The sequence below is a fragment of the Bison bison genome, unplaced genomic scaffold (genome assembly GCF_000754665.1).
Source record: "Bison bison bison isolate TAMUID 2011002044 unplaced genomic scaffold, Bison_UMD1.0 scf7180017864304, whole genome shotgun sequence".
Lineage (NCBI taxonomy): Eukaryota > Metazoa > Chordata > Mammalia > Artiodactyla > Bovidae > Bison > Bison bison.
Genome location: NW_011494876.1, coordinates 4,560,979 through 4,576,277, shown reverse-complemented (window position 1 = coordinate 4,576,277; position 15,299 = coordinate 4,560,979). Strand labels below are relative to the sequence as shown.

The following is a 15,299-nucleotide window of genomic DNA, read 5'->3' as shown; positions in this document are numbered from 1 at the left end:
TGACTGTATAGAGCTTCTCCATCTTTGGCTGCAAAGAATATAATCAATCTGATTTTGGTGTTGACCATCTGGTGATGTCCATGTATAGAGTCTTCTCTTGTATTGTTGGAAGAGGGTGTTTGCTATGACCAGTGCATTTTCTTGGCAAAACCCTATTAGTCTTTGTCCTGCTTCATTCCGTATTCCAAGGCCAAATTTGCTTGTTACTCCAGGTGTTTCTTGACTTCCTACTTTTGCATTCCAGTCCCCTATAATGAAAAGGACATCTTTTTTGGGTGTTAGTTTTAAAAGGTCTTGTAGGTCTTCATAGAACCGTTCAACTTCAGCTTCTTCAGCATTACTGGTTGGGGCATAGACTTGGATTACTGTGATATTAAATGGTTTGCCCCAGAGATCATTCTGTCGTTTTTGAGATTGCATCCAAGTGCTGCGTTTTGAACTCTTTTGTTGACCATGATGGCTACTCCATTTCTTCTGAGGGATTCCTGCCCGCAGTAGTAGATATAATGGTCATCTGAGTTAAATTCACCCATTCCAGTCCATTTCAGTTCGCTGATTCCTAGAATGTCTACATTTACTCTTGCCATCTCTTGTTAGACCACTTCCAATTTGCCTTGATTCATGGACCTGACATTCCAGGTTCCTATACAATATTGCTCTTTGCAACATCGGACCTTGCTTCTATCACCAGTCACATCCACAGCTGGGTATTGTTTTTGCTTTGGCTCCATCCCTTCATTCTTTCTGGAGTTATTTCTCCACTGATCTCCAGTAGCATATTGGGCACTTACTGACCTGGGGAGTTTCTCTTTCAGTGTCCTATCATTTTGCCTTTTCATACTGTTCATGGGGTTCTCAAGGCAAGAATACTGAAGTGGTTTGCCATTCCCTTCTCCAGTGGACCACATTCTGTCAGATCTCTCCACCATGACCCGCCCGTCTTAGGTTGCCCTACGGGCATGGCTTAGTTTCGTTGAGTTAGACAAGGCTGTGGTCCTAGTGTAATTATATTGACTAGTTTTCTGTGAGTATGGTTTCAGTGTGTCTGCCCTCTGATGCCCTCTTGCAATACCTACCATCTTACTTGGGTTTCTCTTACCTTGGGCGTGGGGTATCTCTTCACGGCTGCTCCAGCAAAGCGCAGCCGCTGCTCCTTACCTTGGACGAGGGGTATCTCCTCACCACCACCCTTCCTGACCTTCAACGTGGGATAGCGCCTCATGCCAGGCTTCCCTGTCCATCCCCAACTCCCAGAGCTTACTCCGAACTCATGTCTATTGAGTAGGTAATACCATCCAACCATCTCATCCTCTGCCATCCCCTTCTCCTCCTACCTTCAATCTTTCCCAGCATTGGGGTATTTTCCAGGGAGTCCATTCTTCACATCAGGTTGCCAAAGTATTGGAGCCTCAGGATTAGTTCTTCCAATGAATTAGTCCAGGACTAATTTCCTTTAGGATGGACTGGTTGGATCTACTTGCAGTCCAAGGGACTCTCAGGAGTCTTCTCCAACACCACAGTTCAAAAGCATCAATTCTTTGACACTCAGCTTTCTTTATAGTCCAACTCTCACATCCATACATAACTACTGGAAAAACCATAGTTTTATCTACACAAACTATTGTCGGCAAAGTAATGTCTCTGCTTTTTAATATGCTGTCTAGGTTGGTCATAGCTTTTCTTCCAAGGAACAAGTGTCTTTTAATTTCATGGCTGCAGCTTCCTTGGTAGCTCAGCTGGTAAAGAATCTGCCTGCAATGCAGGAGACTCCGGTTCAATTCCTGGGTTGGGAAGATCCACTGGAGGAGGGATAGCTACCCACTCCAGTATTCTTGGGCTTCCCTGGTGGCTCAGATGGTGAAGAATCTGCCTGCAGTGCAAGAGACCTGGGTTCAATCCCTGGGTTGGGAAGATACCCTGGAGAAGGGAATTTAGCTTGGAATTGCCCAAACTGTTGGTCTGTCTGTAACCCAAAGTAGAGTCATATTTGTATCTTTGTGTATGTTTGTGTGTGCCTGGTCATGGTACCTCTTTGGGGGAAAGTGAGGCTATATCTACTTTTGTAAAGAATCTTGGATATATTAGTCATTGTGCTAAACATTAATTTAATCCCCTTAAGCACACTCTGAGGTTATGGGGGAATAGTCTTATTTTACTCATGAGGAAACTGAGGCACAGTGAGATTATAATTACCTTTCCCACGAGCATTCGTCCCATTGAGCAACTAAGCACTTAGTTCAGTTGGTAAAGAGTCTGCTTACAATGCAGGAGACACGGCCTCAATTCCTGGGTTGGAATGATCCCCTGGAGAAGGAAATGGCGATCTGCTCCAGTGTTCTTGCCTGGAGAATCCCATAAAGAGCCTGCCAGGCTACAGTCCATGGGGTCGCAAGAGTTGGACGACTTAGCGACTAAACCACCATCACCAGCACCATGAGCATATGGCTATTAAGTGGAAGAGTTAAGTTTCAATCCTGGGTCCACCAACCTAGTTTCTGAAACTCTGTGCTTAGTCATAGCACTAGTCTTAGAAACCCAAGTTGCTGTTTCGGGCAAGTTCATGACATTCAACTACAGGAGACCTATTTGCATGTTTTTAAGGAGTGACTTATTCTCAGGCTATTGTCAACAGCTGTTTGTATAAAATAAGCTTCATCCTGGTTAAATTTTACCTGCACTTAGCCCACTGGGGTCATTTTTTTCAACTGAGATGCTGGAGGAATTCAAAAATCCTGAAGTTCTGTTGCTTAAATAAGTAGACTACATGCTCTGTGAGGAAGTCATATTATTTTCTCAAAGGAAAGAAAGTTGGCCCAGTGAGGCAATGATTGCTGCAAACAAACTTTCTGGTTTTCCCTTGTGTTCTGCTACAAATGGCACGTTCTATCAATCAAGGCCTGCTGGGAAAGATTTTTGTCTTTTCTTGTTGCAGTTTAATTTTATCCTCTGCTGAGCTCAGGTGCATTTTAAATACAAAGCCCGAACTATTCAGTTACTCTTCATCTGTGTCCTCCTTGAGATGGGGCTGGCTTTGTTGAGCGGTATCACTTACTTAGAGGGGACTTCTTTAATTTATGGATTTGAAGACATTTGTCCGCTTAAATCATCTTTTTGTACCCACCACCAAAATGTCGTTTAGCGAAGGCTTTAATGCATCTGCTGAAAACAGTTTTCATCAGTTAATTGGTGGCCAAAGTGGGATGTTTAGAACAGTTCAGGGGTTGATTGTAGAGGGCCGTGACGAGGGACAGGCGCCTTAGTGTGACAGGCCCTGAAGCCCCTCTGTGGGCGTGTGGTTTGGAATAGGAAATGCCGTGTGAAGCATTGCTTGGAGAGTGGATTGGTACTTAATCTTCAGAGACTACACTGTAGGAGCAGTCATTCAGTGCTCCAAACACAGCACAAGGTAGAAATACCCCCTCCAAGAGAAAAAGAGGAAAAAAAGCATCGGGATGTGTAATTAGTTTGCACTTGGCTTGCTTGCCATGACTCAGAAGCAGCAGCTGCTCACGCCCATGCGTTTCGCTGTGCACCTTGCCCAGGAGCAGGTTTCATCAACAAGAGGCATTCGGTTTTGTGCCGCCACTGACTGGTTTTCTATGTTTGTTTAAACAAAAGAGCTACTGAAAACTGTTCACTCACAATGCGTTATCAATGACTATTGACACTGTTTAAGAATTGCTGATTAATATTTTTTTTACCACATTTTCCTGGTTAGAACTTAGATTCTAAACCTATTGCTTCCCCTTAAACTCTCGAGCTGTGATACAACATAGCAGCTTAGGTCTAAAAGGGATAAGGGTTTACTCAGAAGGGTGGGAGCTGCCTTTTAATACTTGATGCAGAGGGAGGACAGTGGCGAAGTGTGGATTCTTTAAGGAATCCTGGGTGCTCACCCCATCTATGTCAGTTTGAGCTAGACTCTCTGCTCTGAAAGGATAAGTGCCATGCTTTGTCCAGGATCATATCCCAGTGCCCTGTTCTTGACATGTGCGTATCTACTGCTGTATCACAAATTACTAGAAGCTTAGAGGCTAAACCAACACACACTTGCCATCTCACAGTTTCTGTGAGCCTTCTGCTTCGTGGTTTCTCAGAAGCCTGCAATCAGGGTGTCAGCCGGGCAGGTGTCTCATCTGAAAGTTCAGCTGGGGAAGGATCCATTCCACTCTCACTTGGGTTGTTGGCAGAATTCAGTTCTTCCAGGCTATTTTCCTGAGGACCTCAGTTTCCTGCCGTTGCTTGCCACACCTGCCCCTCTAGCATGGCTGTGTTTGTCACAGCTGAGTAGGGACTGGTGAGAGTCTGCTAGCAAGATGGAGATTAGAATCCCTTGTTGCCTCATCATAGAAGTGACTTCCCTTTGCTTTTGCCTCTTTCTACTGTAAAAATACAGTAAGACCCCTACAATGTTCAAAGATGCAAGCATGCCGCTGTATGCCAGCTGTCATACGGTACTGTTGTAGTTTTCAAGGTGTAGTACTGTAAGATTGAGGCTTCTCCAATGGTTCAGTGGTAAAGAATCTGCCTGCTAATATAGGAGATGCAGGTTCGATCCCTGGGTTGGGAAGATCCCCTGGAGAAGGAAATGGCAACCTACTCTTCTATTCTTACCTGAAGAATCTCATGGATAGAGGATCCTGAGAGGGCCTGATAGGAGACTATCCATGGGGCCACAAAGAGTCAGACATGACTTAGTCACTAACCAACAATTACAACTGTAAGATTAAAAATATTTTCTTTTTTGTGTGTGTTTATAAAGTATTATAAACCTATTACAGTTCGGTACTATATAGCTGATGGTGGTAGTTGGGTACCTAGGCTAACTTTATTGGACTTAGGAACAATTGGATTTGAAAACACTCTCTCGAAACAGAACTAGCTTGTATATAGGGGACTTCCTGTAGGCCACTAGATCAGCCCAGCTTCAGAGAGCAGAGACTTGTAGGGTATGAATACCTGGAGTGGGGACCATTGGGAGATTCGTTGAGAGTCAGCCTGTCACAGCATACAGCAGGCACTCAGTGCGTGTGTGTTGAGTGAATGAGCATAAGAGCTGGGTTCTTAGGATTTGAGCTAAAGAGAGCTTATCATTTCCCCTACTCCGCCCCCCGCCCTGCCATCACATATGTAACTATAAGATGGGCAAGGTTTGTTTTAATAATTTATATATGATACCTATGTGATATTTATATAGTCTTCCCCATCCTTCATAATGCCATTTGGATCTTTGGTTACTGGACTTAAAGTTTATCCAAAATGATGACCTGACCTACTCCTAAGGAGGAATCTCTTCAAGAGGAGGATCATATGCTTTGTCTCCCTAAGTTTTTCTTGCTGCGTATGTGGTGGGGATTTAAAACAGTCTCCACATCCTGCTTCCCGGATTCTGAGGCTTTTGTAAATGGACAGCCCTGAGCAGCTTTTTGCTTCAAGGGAATGGAAAAGCAAGGGTGAGAGTTCACATTTAATGTGCTTTAGTTGAAGTCACTCGCTGCATGTGGAAACCGCTCTGCTTTCTCCCCCAAGCCTCTGATATTGTTGGAGCTTTTCAGTGCATGGCAGGATTATGAACAAGAGAAAGTCAACATTATCCAGCATTGCAATACCAAATCAAGAGCAACTCGCTGGCAAGGCACTGAACCTGAAATAAGCTTCTCTTGCCCCAGGCTTCTCTCTCTCTCTCTCTTTTTTTTAATTTCAAAGGTCATGAGAACATCTGTGTGAAACAGTAGCTTAAGACTCTGGGTCATTCTCTGCTGGATTGGAATTTCTCTCTTGCTTCTTCCCAGTACAACAGCAGCCTTTACAGTGAGAAGACTGGCAAGGGGTAGGACAGGCGGGCTCCCCACTATCTTCTTGGCTCTGAAACGCAATGCATTAAAAAGATGAAGAAGGACAAAAATCACCACGTGGGCCCCTGTGGAAGTCCCATTTGCCAGGTGCCCTCATCTGCCCACTCCCTTGCTTTCTTCTGCTTTGGCTTTGAAACAGAGTTGAGTGAGTCTACAGCTAGAGGAAATGGCACTGTAGACCGAGCCCAGGGCAGTTTGATTCTCATGAAAATGAGAAATTGCCTATATTGACAGTATGCATGCTTGCTGCTGGCAAGATCTGCATCACTCCTGGGCCTCCCTGTCACCCTGCCGGGTTGGCTTTTCCAGTAATAGACTCCTCCAAGCCAAGTCTGACAATTAAGTGGTACACCCTCTGGTGAGCTGGGGAGGTGGGAGCAGAGTGATAGAGAGTGGTCAGTTTAAGCAGACCAAGAGCTTTAAATTTATTTCATCTGTAGCCTTCTCTGGCCATGCATCTCAATTCTCTGGAGATGAATAACTTGTGAATTGACTAGTCTCTATGAATATTATGAATTAACAGGAAGTAAGCCCGTGTCCGTGCTCAAGGGCCACTGGAAGTGAGGAGGGTGAATTTTATTAACATTTATGATTGTGTTGCTTTCTCACATTAATCCCTTCCCGTGGCTGAGGAGTTAGGAATTTTCTCATCTGCTGATGGAAACCAGTCCCAGGAGTGTGTCCTGTCAAGTGCTGGAAAATAGATGATGATACGGGGCCGTGACCTTTCCCTCTGACAGGAACTCTTCCTTCTCTAGTGAGACACCTCTGTGATGTTTTTGCATATCTATTAGATTATGCTTAACTGTGATTCTGGAAATTTTTGATTTGAAGTTAATCCAAGCCTCCTGCTCAGGAATTCATACTTGGTTACTTGCCACTACTTATCAAGAGACTAAAATCATTCATTTCAGAAGTCCTGCAGCCTTTCAGAACTCTTTTTCATCAGCCATGACTCCTTCTGGGTTGTGTCTCTGTTTTCTCCTTGACTTTGTTCTGTGGCAGTGTGGGTGCTAAATGGACTTGAATACCTCTGATTCCACTTTTTGCAATCCCACTGCATCAGTGACAGTCCAGAGAGAATCAGAGAGCATATTTCTGTTATTGTGATGTCAAAAGGGAAAAAGAAATTTTTACCTTAGAAACTGAGAGTATAGGGTATACAAGAAGAAGAGTCATATTTGTGAGTATTAAAAAGGAGAGTCAAGAAAACAATGATATTTTCAACATAGATCAGTGTTAATAGATCAATATAGTTCAATATAGATCAGCATTGTTTCAACAGAGTCAGTAGTTTGATGCTCTTATCTTCTTGAATGTAGATAGATTCTGAGATTATTGACAAGCATTTAATTTATTAATGGCTTCTATGTTGGCTCAGGTGGTCAAGAACCTGCCTGCAATGTCAGAGACCCGGGTTCGATCCCTGGGTCGGTAAGATCCCCTGGAAAAAGGAACACCAACCCACTCTAGTATTCTTCCCTGGATTATCCCATGGACAGAGGAGCTGGGTGGGCTGCAGTCCATGGGGTTGCAAAAGAGTTGGACACTACTGTTTATTAATAAAGGAATGTGGTCAGTGCTCTGTCTCTGAGGCTTAACTTGGAATGCAGTTTTGTAAAAATACCAAGTTATGAATGGTTTTTGTCAGGAACGTCTTGAGAGCAACTTTAACTAAACCCTGGTGAGTGGTACCCAAGGTGCTGGAGTCAGAATGGAAGAAGCTGCAGCATCCTTGCTGTGTGGCTCTTTAAGTGATACCTGTGTGTGAAGAGAAGAATCAGATATGAAATCAGATCTCCTAAGAAATGCCTGCCCTTTTCTTGATAAACACTTTAGCTTCTGAGTTCACAGTTACCTGCTAACCATCACTGTGGATGGATCATCATTGCTGCAATTCAGGATGTGCAGAGCCTCTGGTCCTGCTGTTTGTCACTTTCCCCCATAGCCGTGGTTAATGATGTAGCCATTCGCCCTCAGAAGGCGTAAATCCTTTTTCCCACATGAGGGCATTGGCTGGATATGACGTTTATAGGACTAACGGAGCAGCTGGCGATGTCGAATTCAAGGCAGCTAGGTTGTCTTGGCCATCCTATTCAGCAGATGGCCAGGACTTGATAGATTGAAGATTATTAGGATCCAAGTCAAGGGCCCCATGGCACAGTGGATGGAAAAAGTAAATGGCAGCTCATCTCCGAATGCAGACGCACGCAGTCTGGCAGGGCCTCTCTGCTTCCATGTCATTCTGCTTCCAGCAGGAATAAATGGATGTCTGCCTATAGAGCCTAGATTATAGAGAGACATCTCTGGAGATTATCAATAACTTGATTATTTAATTGACAGCTGGCTGAATCACAGCTATAATTTAGAAAGAAAATTTTATGAAGTTTAGGCATCATCCATGTTTATATAAATTTGCCCTTTTGCCCAAACCTACATGTCATGGTTTCCTATATTGCTGATATCCCTATGTCTTCTGATTATATCCAAAGACAACTTAAAAGCTTTAAATTCAGAGCCCTCTGTTGCGTCAGCATGCTATCCTTTTGAAGATGACTAATGCCATGAAAGCTGCTCTGAATTGGAAGTGCCTGAAGCTACATTTTGCAATGAAAGCAGGAAAGGACTGCTCTCCGGGAAAGCGGTGTCTATTTCTCCTTGTCCATTCTAGGCTCGTTTGTGCAATTGCTGCCTTCTCCATATTACTGCATAACTTCTTTGACTCTAAAGTGGAAGGAAGCAAATTTCAAAAGCCAGAAACACGCCTCATGTGGTTTTAGCAGGAGCAGCATATTACAAAATGGAGTGGATGTCAAATAAATTTGCATCTTTTGAAAATTGAACTCAAGGAAGTATTATTGTTTCTACAGCCAAGTGCATTAAGAAGTCTCAGGGATAAGATGGCTGGTGTTTGACATTCATTTACATTTGAGTGTTTGGGTCAGGTTGTTATCTAGTCCTATGCAGCCCATATGAAGTGTTGCATTTGGACTCAGCATTAGACCCCAAGCTTCATACATTGCATTCTCATAACTTGATGAGATTGGGAATTTCCCTGGTGATCTGGTGGCTAAGACTCTGAGCTCCTAATTAGGAGGTCTGGTTCGATCCCTGGTCAAGAAACTAGATCCTACATGTCACAAGTGAAAGATCCTGCCCGCCACAGCTAAGCCCCGGTGCAACCAAATAAATAAATAAAATTGAAAAAAAAAATTTAATTTATCATTAAAAAAGCCATGAGATTGTATCCCCATGTCACAGATGAAGGCACTGAAGCTCTAAGATTTCCATCTTCCCCCATCTCTTGGCCTCCTCTATCCTGGGCAGAGATTAAAAGTCACCTTGTACACCTTCTCTGTAGGCATATTTCAGAGGTGCCCAAATTGCTTAGCTAATGTCTCTGAATTTTTTAAAGTGACACATTGCTTGAAGCAGTGAGTGGATGGGATTATTTCAGTTAGGCTTATGCCTTCTGGAACAAACCCACTTATTAATATGCTTAGGATTCTAATCCTGGAGAAGGCAATGGCACCCCACTCCAATACTCTTGCCTGGAAAATCCCATGGACAGAGGAGCCTGTTGGGCTGCAGTCCATGGGGTCGCTAAGAGTCAGACACGACTGAGCGACTTTACTTTCAAGTTTCACTTTCATGCATTGGAGAAGGAAATGGCAACCCACTCCAGTGTTCTTGCCAGGAGAATCCCAGGGATGGGGGAGCCTGGTGGGCTTCTGTCTGTGGGGTCGCACAGAGTCGGACACGACTGAGGTGACTTAGCAGCAGCAGCAGCAGGATTCTAATCCTGATTTTTAAATCCAAGACATGAACTGGAAAGTAGGTTCCGTATTATTAGTAAGTTACTTTGACCAGCCAGTTAATCTTCATTTTTCTCCCTTTTCTGATCCGTCTTCTAAACCTCAACCATATAAACCAGCAATAGAGGCTGTGTAAATGGACATTGTAGAAGGCTTTTCATTTTCAGAATTGCTTAGAATCTAGGGTAAGGCTCTTGAGCCTGAATGAGACCAGTCTTGAGTAATCAAACACAGAGAGGAGTCAGAAGCAACCAGAAGTTGAAGGTGGATTAGGGTGCCGGGTAATTTTCTTTTTTCATGGGCTACAACATTGTTGGTGGATGTAAGTCACAGGGGATTAGAACACTTTCTTTGAAGTTTCACATCATCTGATAAGGCTGAATGCATTGAAGGGTTCCCCTGAATACAGAACATACCCCTATTATTGGGATCAAAAATCAGAGTATCCAGGGGACATTCCTGGTGGTCCAGTGGTTAAGACCCCATGCTTCCAGTGCAGAGGGTGCAGGGCCCATCCCTGGTTAGGGCACCAAGATCTCACATTGTGCAGGGTGTGGCCAAAAAATAGAAAAAAAAAATCGGAGTATCTGTTAAATGTTGCCACAGTGGAAGAGGGGTAACACCATTTTGTAGAAGCACACGAGTTGCTCATGTTTATGGTAAATGTTGTGTTTTGTGACGTGAGATCTCATTGAGAAACCATCCAGACAAGCCATAAATAAGCAAAGTGTATTAATTAAGAAAATGGTTGATATCATAGCCTATCTCCCATCTTCCACCTCTGTACACAGTCATGAAACTCAGGTAAATGTTGCTCTTTAGTAAATGATCCCAATTAGTTAAAACAACAATCATCTTGTTAACTTTCTGATTCCCTAGATTAGCTGGTTGGTGCTTCTGGTCAAGGCCAACTTGGCTGGTCTCTGCAGACTGCAGGTGGTCCTTCTAAGACTGGATGGTCTTAGACAGACTTACTCTCCTGTTTGCTCTTTGGCCTCGGTCTAGGATGGCTTCAGCTGAGACTGCGTGTGTCCGCTCCTCTGGTCTCTTGTCCTCTCTTGTTTCTAGCCTGGCGTACCTCACCTGGTGGTTTCCAGATTTCAAAGATTAACAAGACAGTATAAACCCTTGCACCCAAGTGCCTATATAAGCCTCTGTCTGCATCATGTCTGCTAATGTCTTTTTGGCCAAAGCAAATGTGGTCAAGCCCAGTTTCAAAGAGTAGAGAAATTGATCTGCGCTCTTGATGAGAGGAGTAGAAAACCACCTTTCCAAGGTGTGTGTGACAGGGAAGGCGGGAGTTGGTGGCCACTTGCCATTTCCCACATACGTTAGAACAACTTTGAGTAGTTGGGCTGGCATTAACATGTCCAGCAGCCCGAATCTGGACAAGGGAGAAGGGGGACCATGTTTTTGTCTCTAACTTCAATTTGATACGGGGTGTTTGTCTGGAGTGTTGCTTTATTCTATCACTCTTAAATTTGGCCATTCACTGCATTCTTGAATTGTATTTCCTTTTTGATTAAGTTTTAAAATGTTTGATTAGTCTATGCTGTGGTGCAAATATGATTTTTTTTTCCATTGTGTGGTGTTCTGTGGATCTTTGCCTTACAGGAATGTTTTGTTCTATAACCAGTGTGTTAAACCCCTGGTTTGAGCTTCCTCTCAGGCTATTTTGGAAGTACACTCATGACAGCTTTCGGAATTCTACCATTGTGCTCTGATACAGTGATCCCTTTTTTTTAAATACTTGTGGTCTTTTTGATGTAGCACCAAATTCCACCTCATTTTATTAGTCTATAAACATAACCCCATACACAGTGACAACTGTGTTTGAATGTAGTCATAACTCAGGGCTCCAGACATTAATATGTAATCACTGTTAACTCAGAGCATCCATTCTGCATTTCTGTCTCAACTTAACGCGTGGTTGGAATCATGGGCTAGTTAATTCCTTGCATTTTTCTGGATGTTACTGGATGTTTAGCAGCAGCCCTGCGTCTACCCCCTTGATGCTCATAGCCCTACCTCCTCTACCCTTACTCATAACAACCAGCAGTGTCTACAGACACGATTACATGTCCCCTGGGCGAGAATGGGGAGATAGGTGAAAATGCCTCCAGTTGAACCACTGCCGAGGCAGAAGAGAGAAGGACATTGCGAAGTATGACTTCTTATTAGAGAGCAAACTAGGATTGGCAACCAGACAAGGAGAACTGTAAGGGAGGAAGAGGTGCACTCATTTTTTCGGTTACCTTAAAATTTAACCTACCATGGCCCCGGATTCCCCTGGACTAACCAGGAAACATCAAGTTGGATCTTGCTACATGTTGAAAGGTTCATCAGTATCTTAACTTTATTATGTTAGAAGTGGCTTAAATGTCAATAACTTCCCTGAAACAAAAAGAAGTTTCAGGAGGTATACTGGTCATAGATAAAGGATTTGGAGAAACTCGGTTGGAAGAAGTTCAATGTACACAAAAGCAGAGAAAATCATATCATGGCCCTTCTGATTCAAATGCCCTAAGATCCTAAATGTGGTTAATGGCCAGTCCTGATGCGTCTGTGCCCTGCTCGCTTCCCCTGCTACCCATTGCTGAATTCTTTGGAAGCAAAAATCATTTCATTTGTTGCTATTTCAATATGTGTCTCAAAGAAGGAACTTAAAAACCAGAATTATAACATGCTGGTGAAATTTTAATCTTCTGGAAAAGAGAAGATTGAGAGTTATACTGAGCAGTATCAGAAGTTAAGGGGAAAGTATGTGAGTCAGGATCAAAGAAGCTTGACATTTGAGGGGATTAAAAACTCCAGGAGGAGGAGAAGGGGTGTTCCCTGGTGGTTTAATGATTAGGATTGGCTCTTCCACTGCTGTGGCCTGCATTCAGTCCCTGGTCAGGGAGCTGAAATATCCAGCAAAGTGTGCAATGCGGCCAAAATTTTAAAAAGAAAGAAAGGAAAAAAAAAAATAAAGAAAGCTCCAGGGGGGAATCAAGGTTGGAGACACTGTCTCTTTGAGCTCCTTTCCTCTCTATGTTTGCCCTGCCTGAGTGACTCTTAGAAATGCCTCTTTGAGCATAAGTTAAGGCACATGGGACTGGGATCCTTAAAAAGGAGAGAAGGCTGGCAGGGAACAAATCCAGTTTCAAAAAAGAAGAGAAAAAAAAAATCACAAAAAGGTATTGAAATATTCGGTCAATGATGGATTGCTCTCTGATGACTTTCAATGACTTTTTTAGTCGGTTGGGGTCTACTTTTAATAAAACAAAGCAAGGGGAAAGTCTGCTTGCTTTTTAAGATCTTGCTGGGACAACAGTGTTTCTCTCCTGTTCTGATATGTTCTTAGAAGTTTCTCTCTTTTGATTTAGCCTTCCTCACTTGATTTTATGATGTCATAAATCTCCTGTGTTTGGTGAGAGGCATGGTGTATGTGAGACACAAGCAGCTTGCTTGATAGCATCCCCCCTCCCCCTTCTCCTTAGAAGATTAAACTGAGACTGTTGTGTCTGATGCCAGAACAGATTTAACCAATCGTGTTTCCTTTACATATAGGTCAGTCCAAGGGACAATTCTGCACTGGATCCTATTATCCACGGGTTGAAGGGCGTCGTCCATCACGGTAAGGCAGCTGCGTACACTTGCCTTTTGCTGGGGTGGGGAGGGCTAAGGTCTCCACCTGAAGGAGTGGGTTATCTCGCAGAGGCGGAGCGTGACACCCATTCCTCATGCCCTGATGGTGAAGGGCATGAGAGCCATTATTTGATGGGTAAAGAGCACACCCATTTATTACCTGCAAATGGATCTGGGTTAACAGTAAGCCATTTGTTTCTCTTCAGGTACCACTCAGAATGCATATGTTATAAATCAGAACCTCTTAAGAGGTACCATTCATACACACTGAACCTGCCACCTGCCTCATAGCTATCCTAAATTGATTCCCTTTTCAAGTAACTTTTCATTTATGAATTTCTTGATTTGCCTCTGAGATTTTGGGGAATAAGTTTAAGTAACCCTGACAAGTCATTAAACTTTGCTGCATGTGAACAAGTACCATCAGCTACTGGAATGGAAAATGCTGGGCCGTGTTCTGTGCAGCAGACATGTCTTATCCTCAAGCATAAAACTGGGAGAGAAAGTAAGATAGATGGGTTCTGTCTTACCCAACCTTTTTTTATTGGAGGAATTTCCCTGCAACTTTATTATTAGCGATGCATCATTACCTATGACATCAGGATCGTCTAATTTCAAAAGTACCCTGTCACGGGGAGGTGTGGAGTCGAGAAGTAATGTAATGATTTGCAAAGTTTTAATAATCTAATTAGAATTCCAAAGACATTGACAGAAGTAGCATTAGTAACCATAATAAATCTCCCCTTCATCTCCACGGCTGTGATAAAACATCTTCACAGCTTTCTGGGAGGGTGTCTTTCCACATTAGCCAACTCTGCCGAGCTTAACAAACATTTTACCCCCTTTCTCTCAGGGAAACAAAACCAGTTTTCAGTGAAAGCAAGTAGGATTTGGGATTAATTCTTCTGCTCTTAGACCTGTTCAATCGTACAGCAGGTAACAAGAGTAACCTGCTACTTACTGCTAGTAACCTAGTAAATGTAGAAAAGTAAGATGACTTGAAAACACCCCGTTGAGGTTTTCACTGTAGGAAATTCCCATTGCTTCTCTATTTCTTCTCTATTTCTGAAGAAATCCCCTCACACAAAATTGGGAAGTAGGTGGTATGGACAGTTCCCTTAGGGAGCAAAACACTTTTGCCAGCTCTTAGGCTGTCTGCCCCTTGGTGACGTGATGCTGATAGCAGTATAGGAGGTAGAGGATAGCAATATAGGAGGAGATTTGCGTTGTACTCTGAACACTTTCAAAAATGCACAGGATGTTGGTGTCATGGGCAACACGCTGTGTTCTCTGAGCTCTTTCTCAGAGGATGCCCTAGAAATCTCCATTGATAAAACAGCTTCTTGAAATTCCAGCCCATTGTGTAGATGATAAGTTTGGGGGGTTCAAATGTACTGAATGATGGACAGGCCTTCCTTCCCCTGGCTCTTCTTGGTGTTATAATACAATCACCCCACAAAGAATTCTAGAATCTTTAAACAGGTACCTCTTCTTCAGCCTAAGAGGAAGTGCTCCATCAGCTGTGGCACTTGAATGGGTCTGTGGCATCTGTCATTGTCTCCACAATGATCAGTGAAGAAGATTCCATCTGTTAGAGAGAAGCAGTAGGCTTCCTTTAGTCCCTAAGTCCCCAGATCTCAGCAAACGCACTGCATTGTGATCATTTGGTTCATGCGCTGCATGCTGGCATGATCGTGTTATCCTTCTTCATTCTGCACAATTACCCTCTAAGAGGCTGTTATGTGTAGGGATGTGGTACCTGTTCTGGCAGGGATGCCCACGATGTGGTTTCAACTCTACCTCCTAATTGAAAAATCAGAGGAGACCTGCGAAAAATAGCTGCAAAGGAAGTTCACTTCTTCTTCTTCTTCTTTTTTTTTTTTTTTTTGATTTTTAGAACTCAGCATTCATGTCAGTGTAACTCAGAAGTCATTATCCCCTGGAAGGGTGGACAGATTTCTTCTTTAACACACAAGAGAATGTGTTTCTTTTGTCTCTT

At 43.3% G+C, this 15,299-nt stretch overlaps 1 protein-coding gene across 3 annotated transcripts in view; it reads left to right on the top strand.

Moving 5' to 3' along the window:
* The window catches only part of PTPRG (protein tyrosine phosphatase, receptor type, G), a 775,476-nt gene that overhangs the window by 589,420 nt on the left and 170,757 nt on the right, over nucleotides 1–15,299 (top strand). For all 3 annotated transcript variants that reach the window (XM_010851541.1, XM_010851540.1, XM_010851538.1), the window contains one exon: nucleotides 13,223–13,289. In XM_010851541.1, coding sequence (XP_010849843.1) covers nucleotides 13,223–13,289 — 67 coding nt within the window. The remainder of the gene's footprint in view (nucleotides 1–13,222; nucleotides 13,290–15,299) is intronic.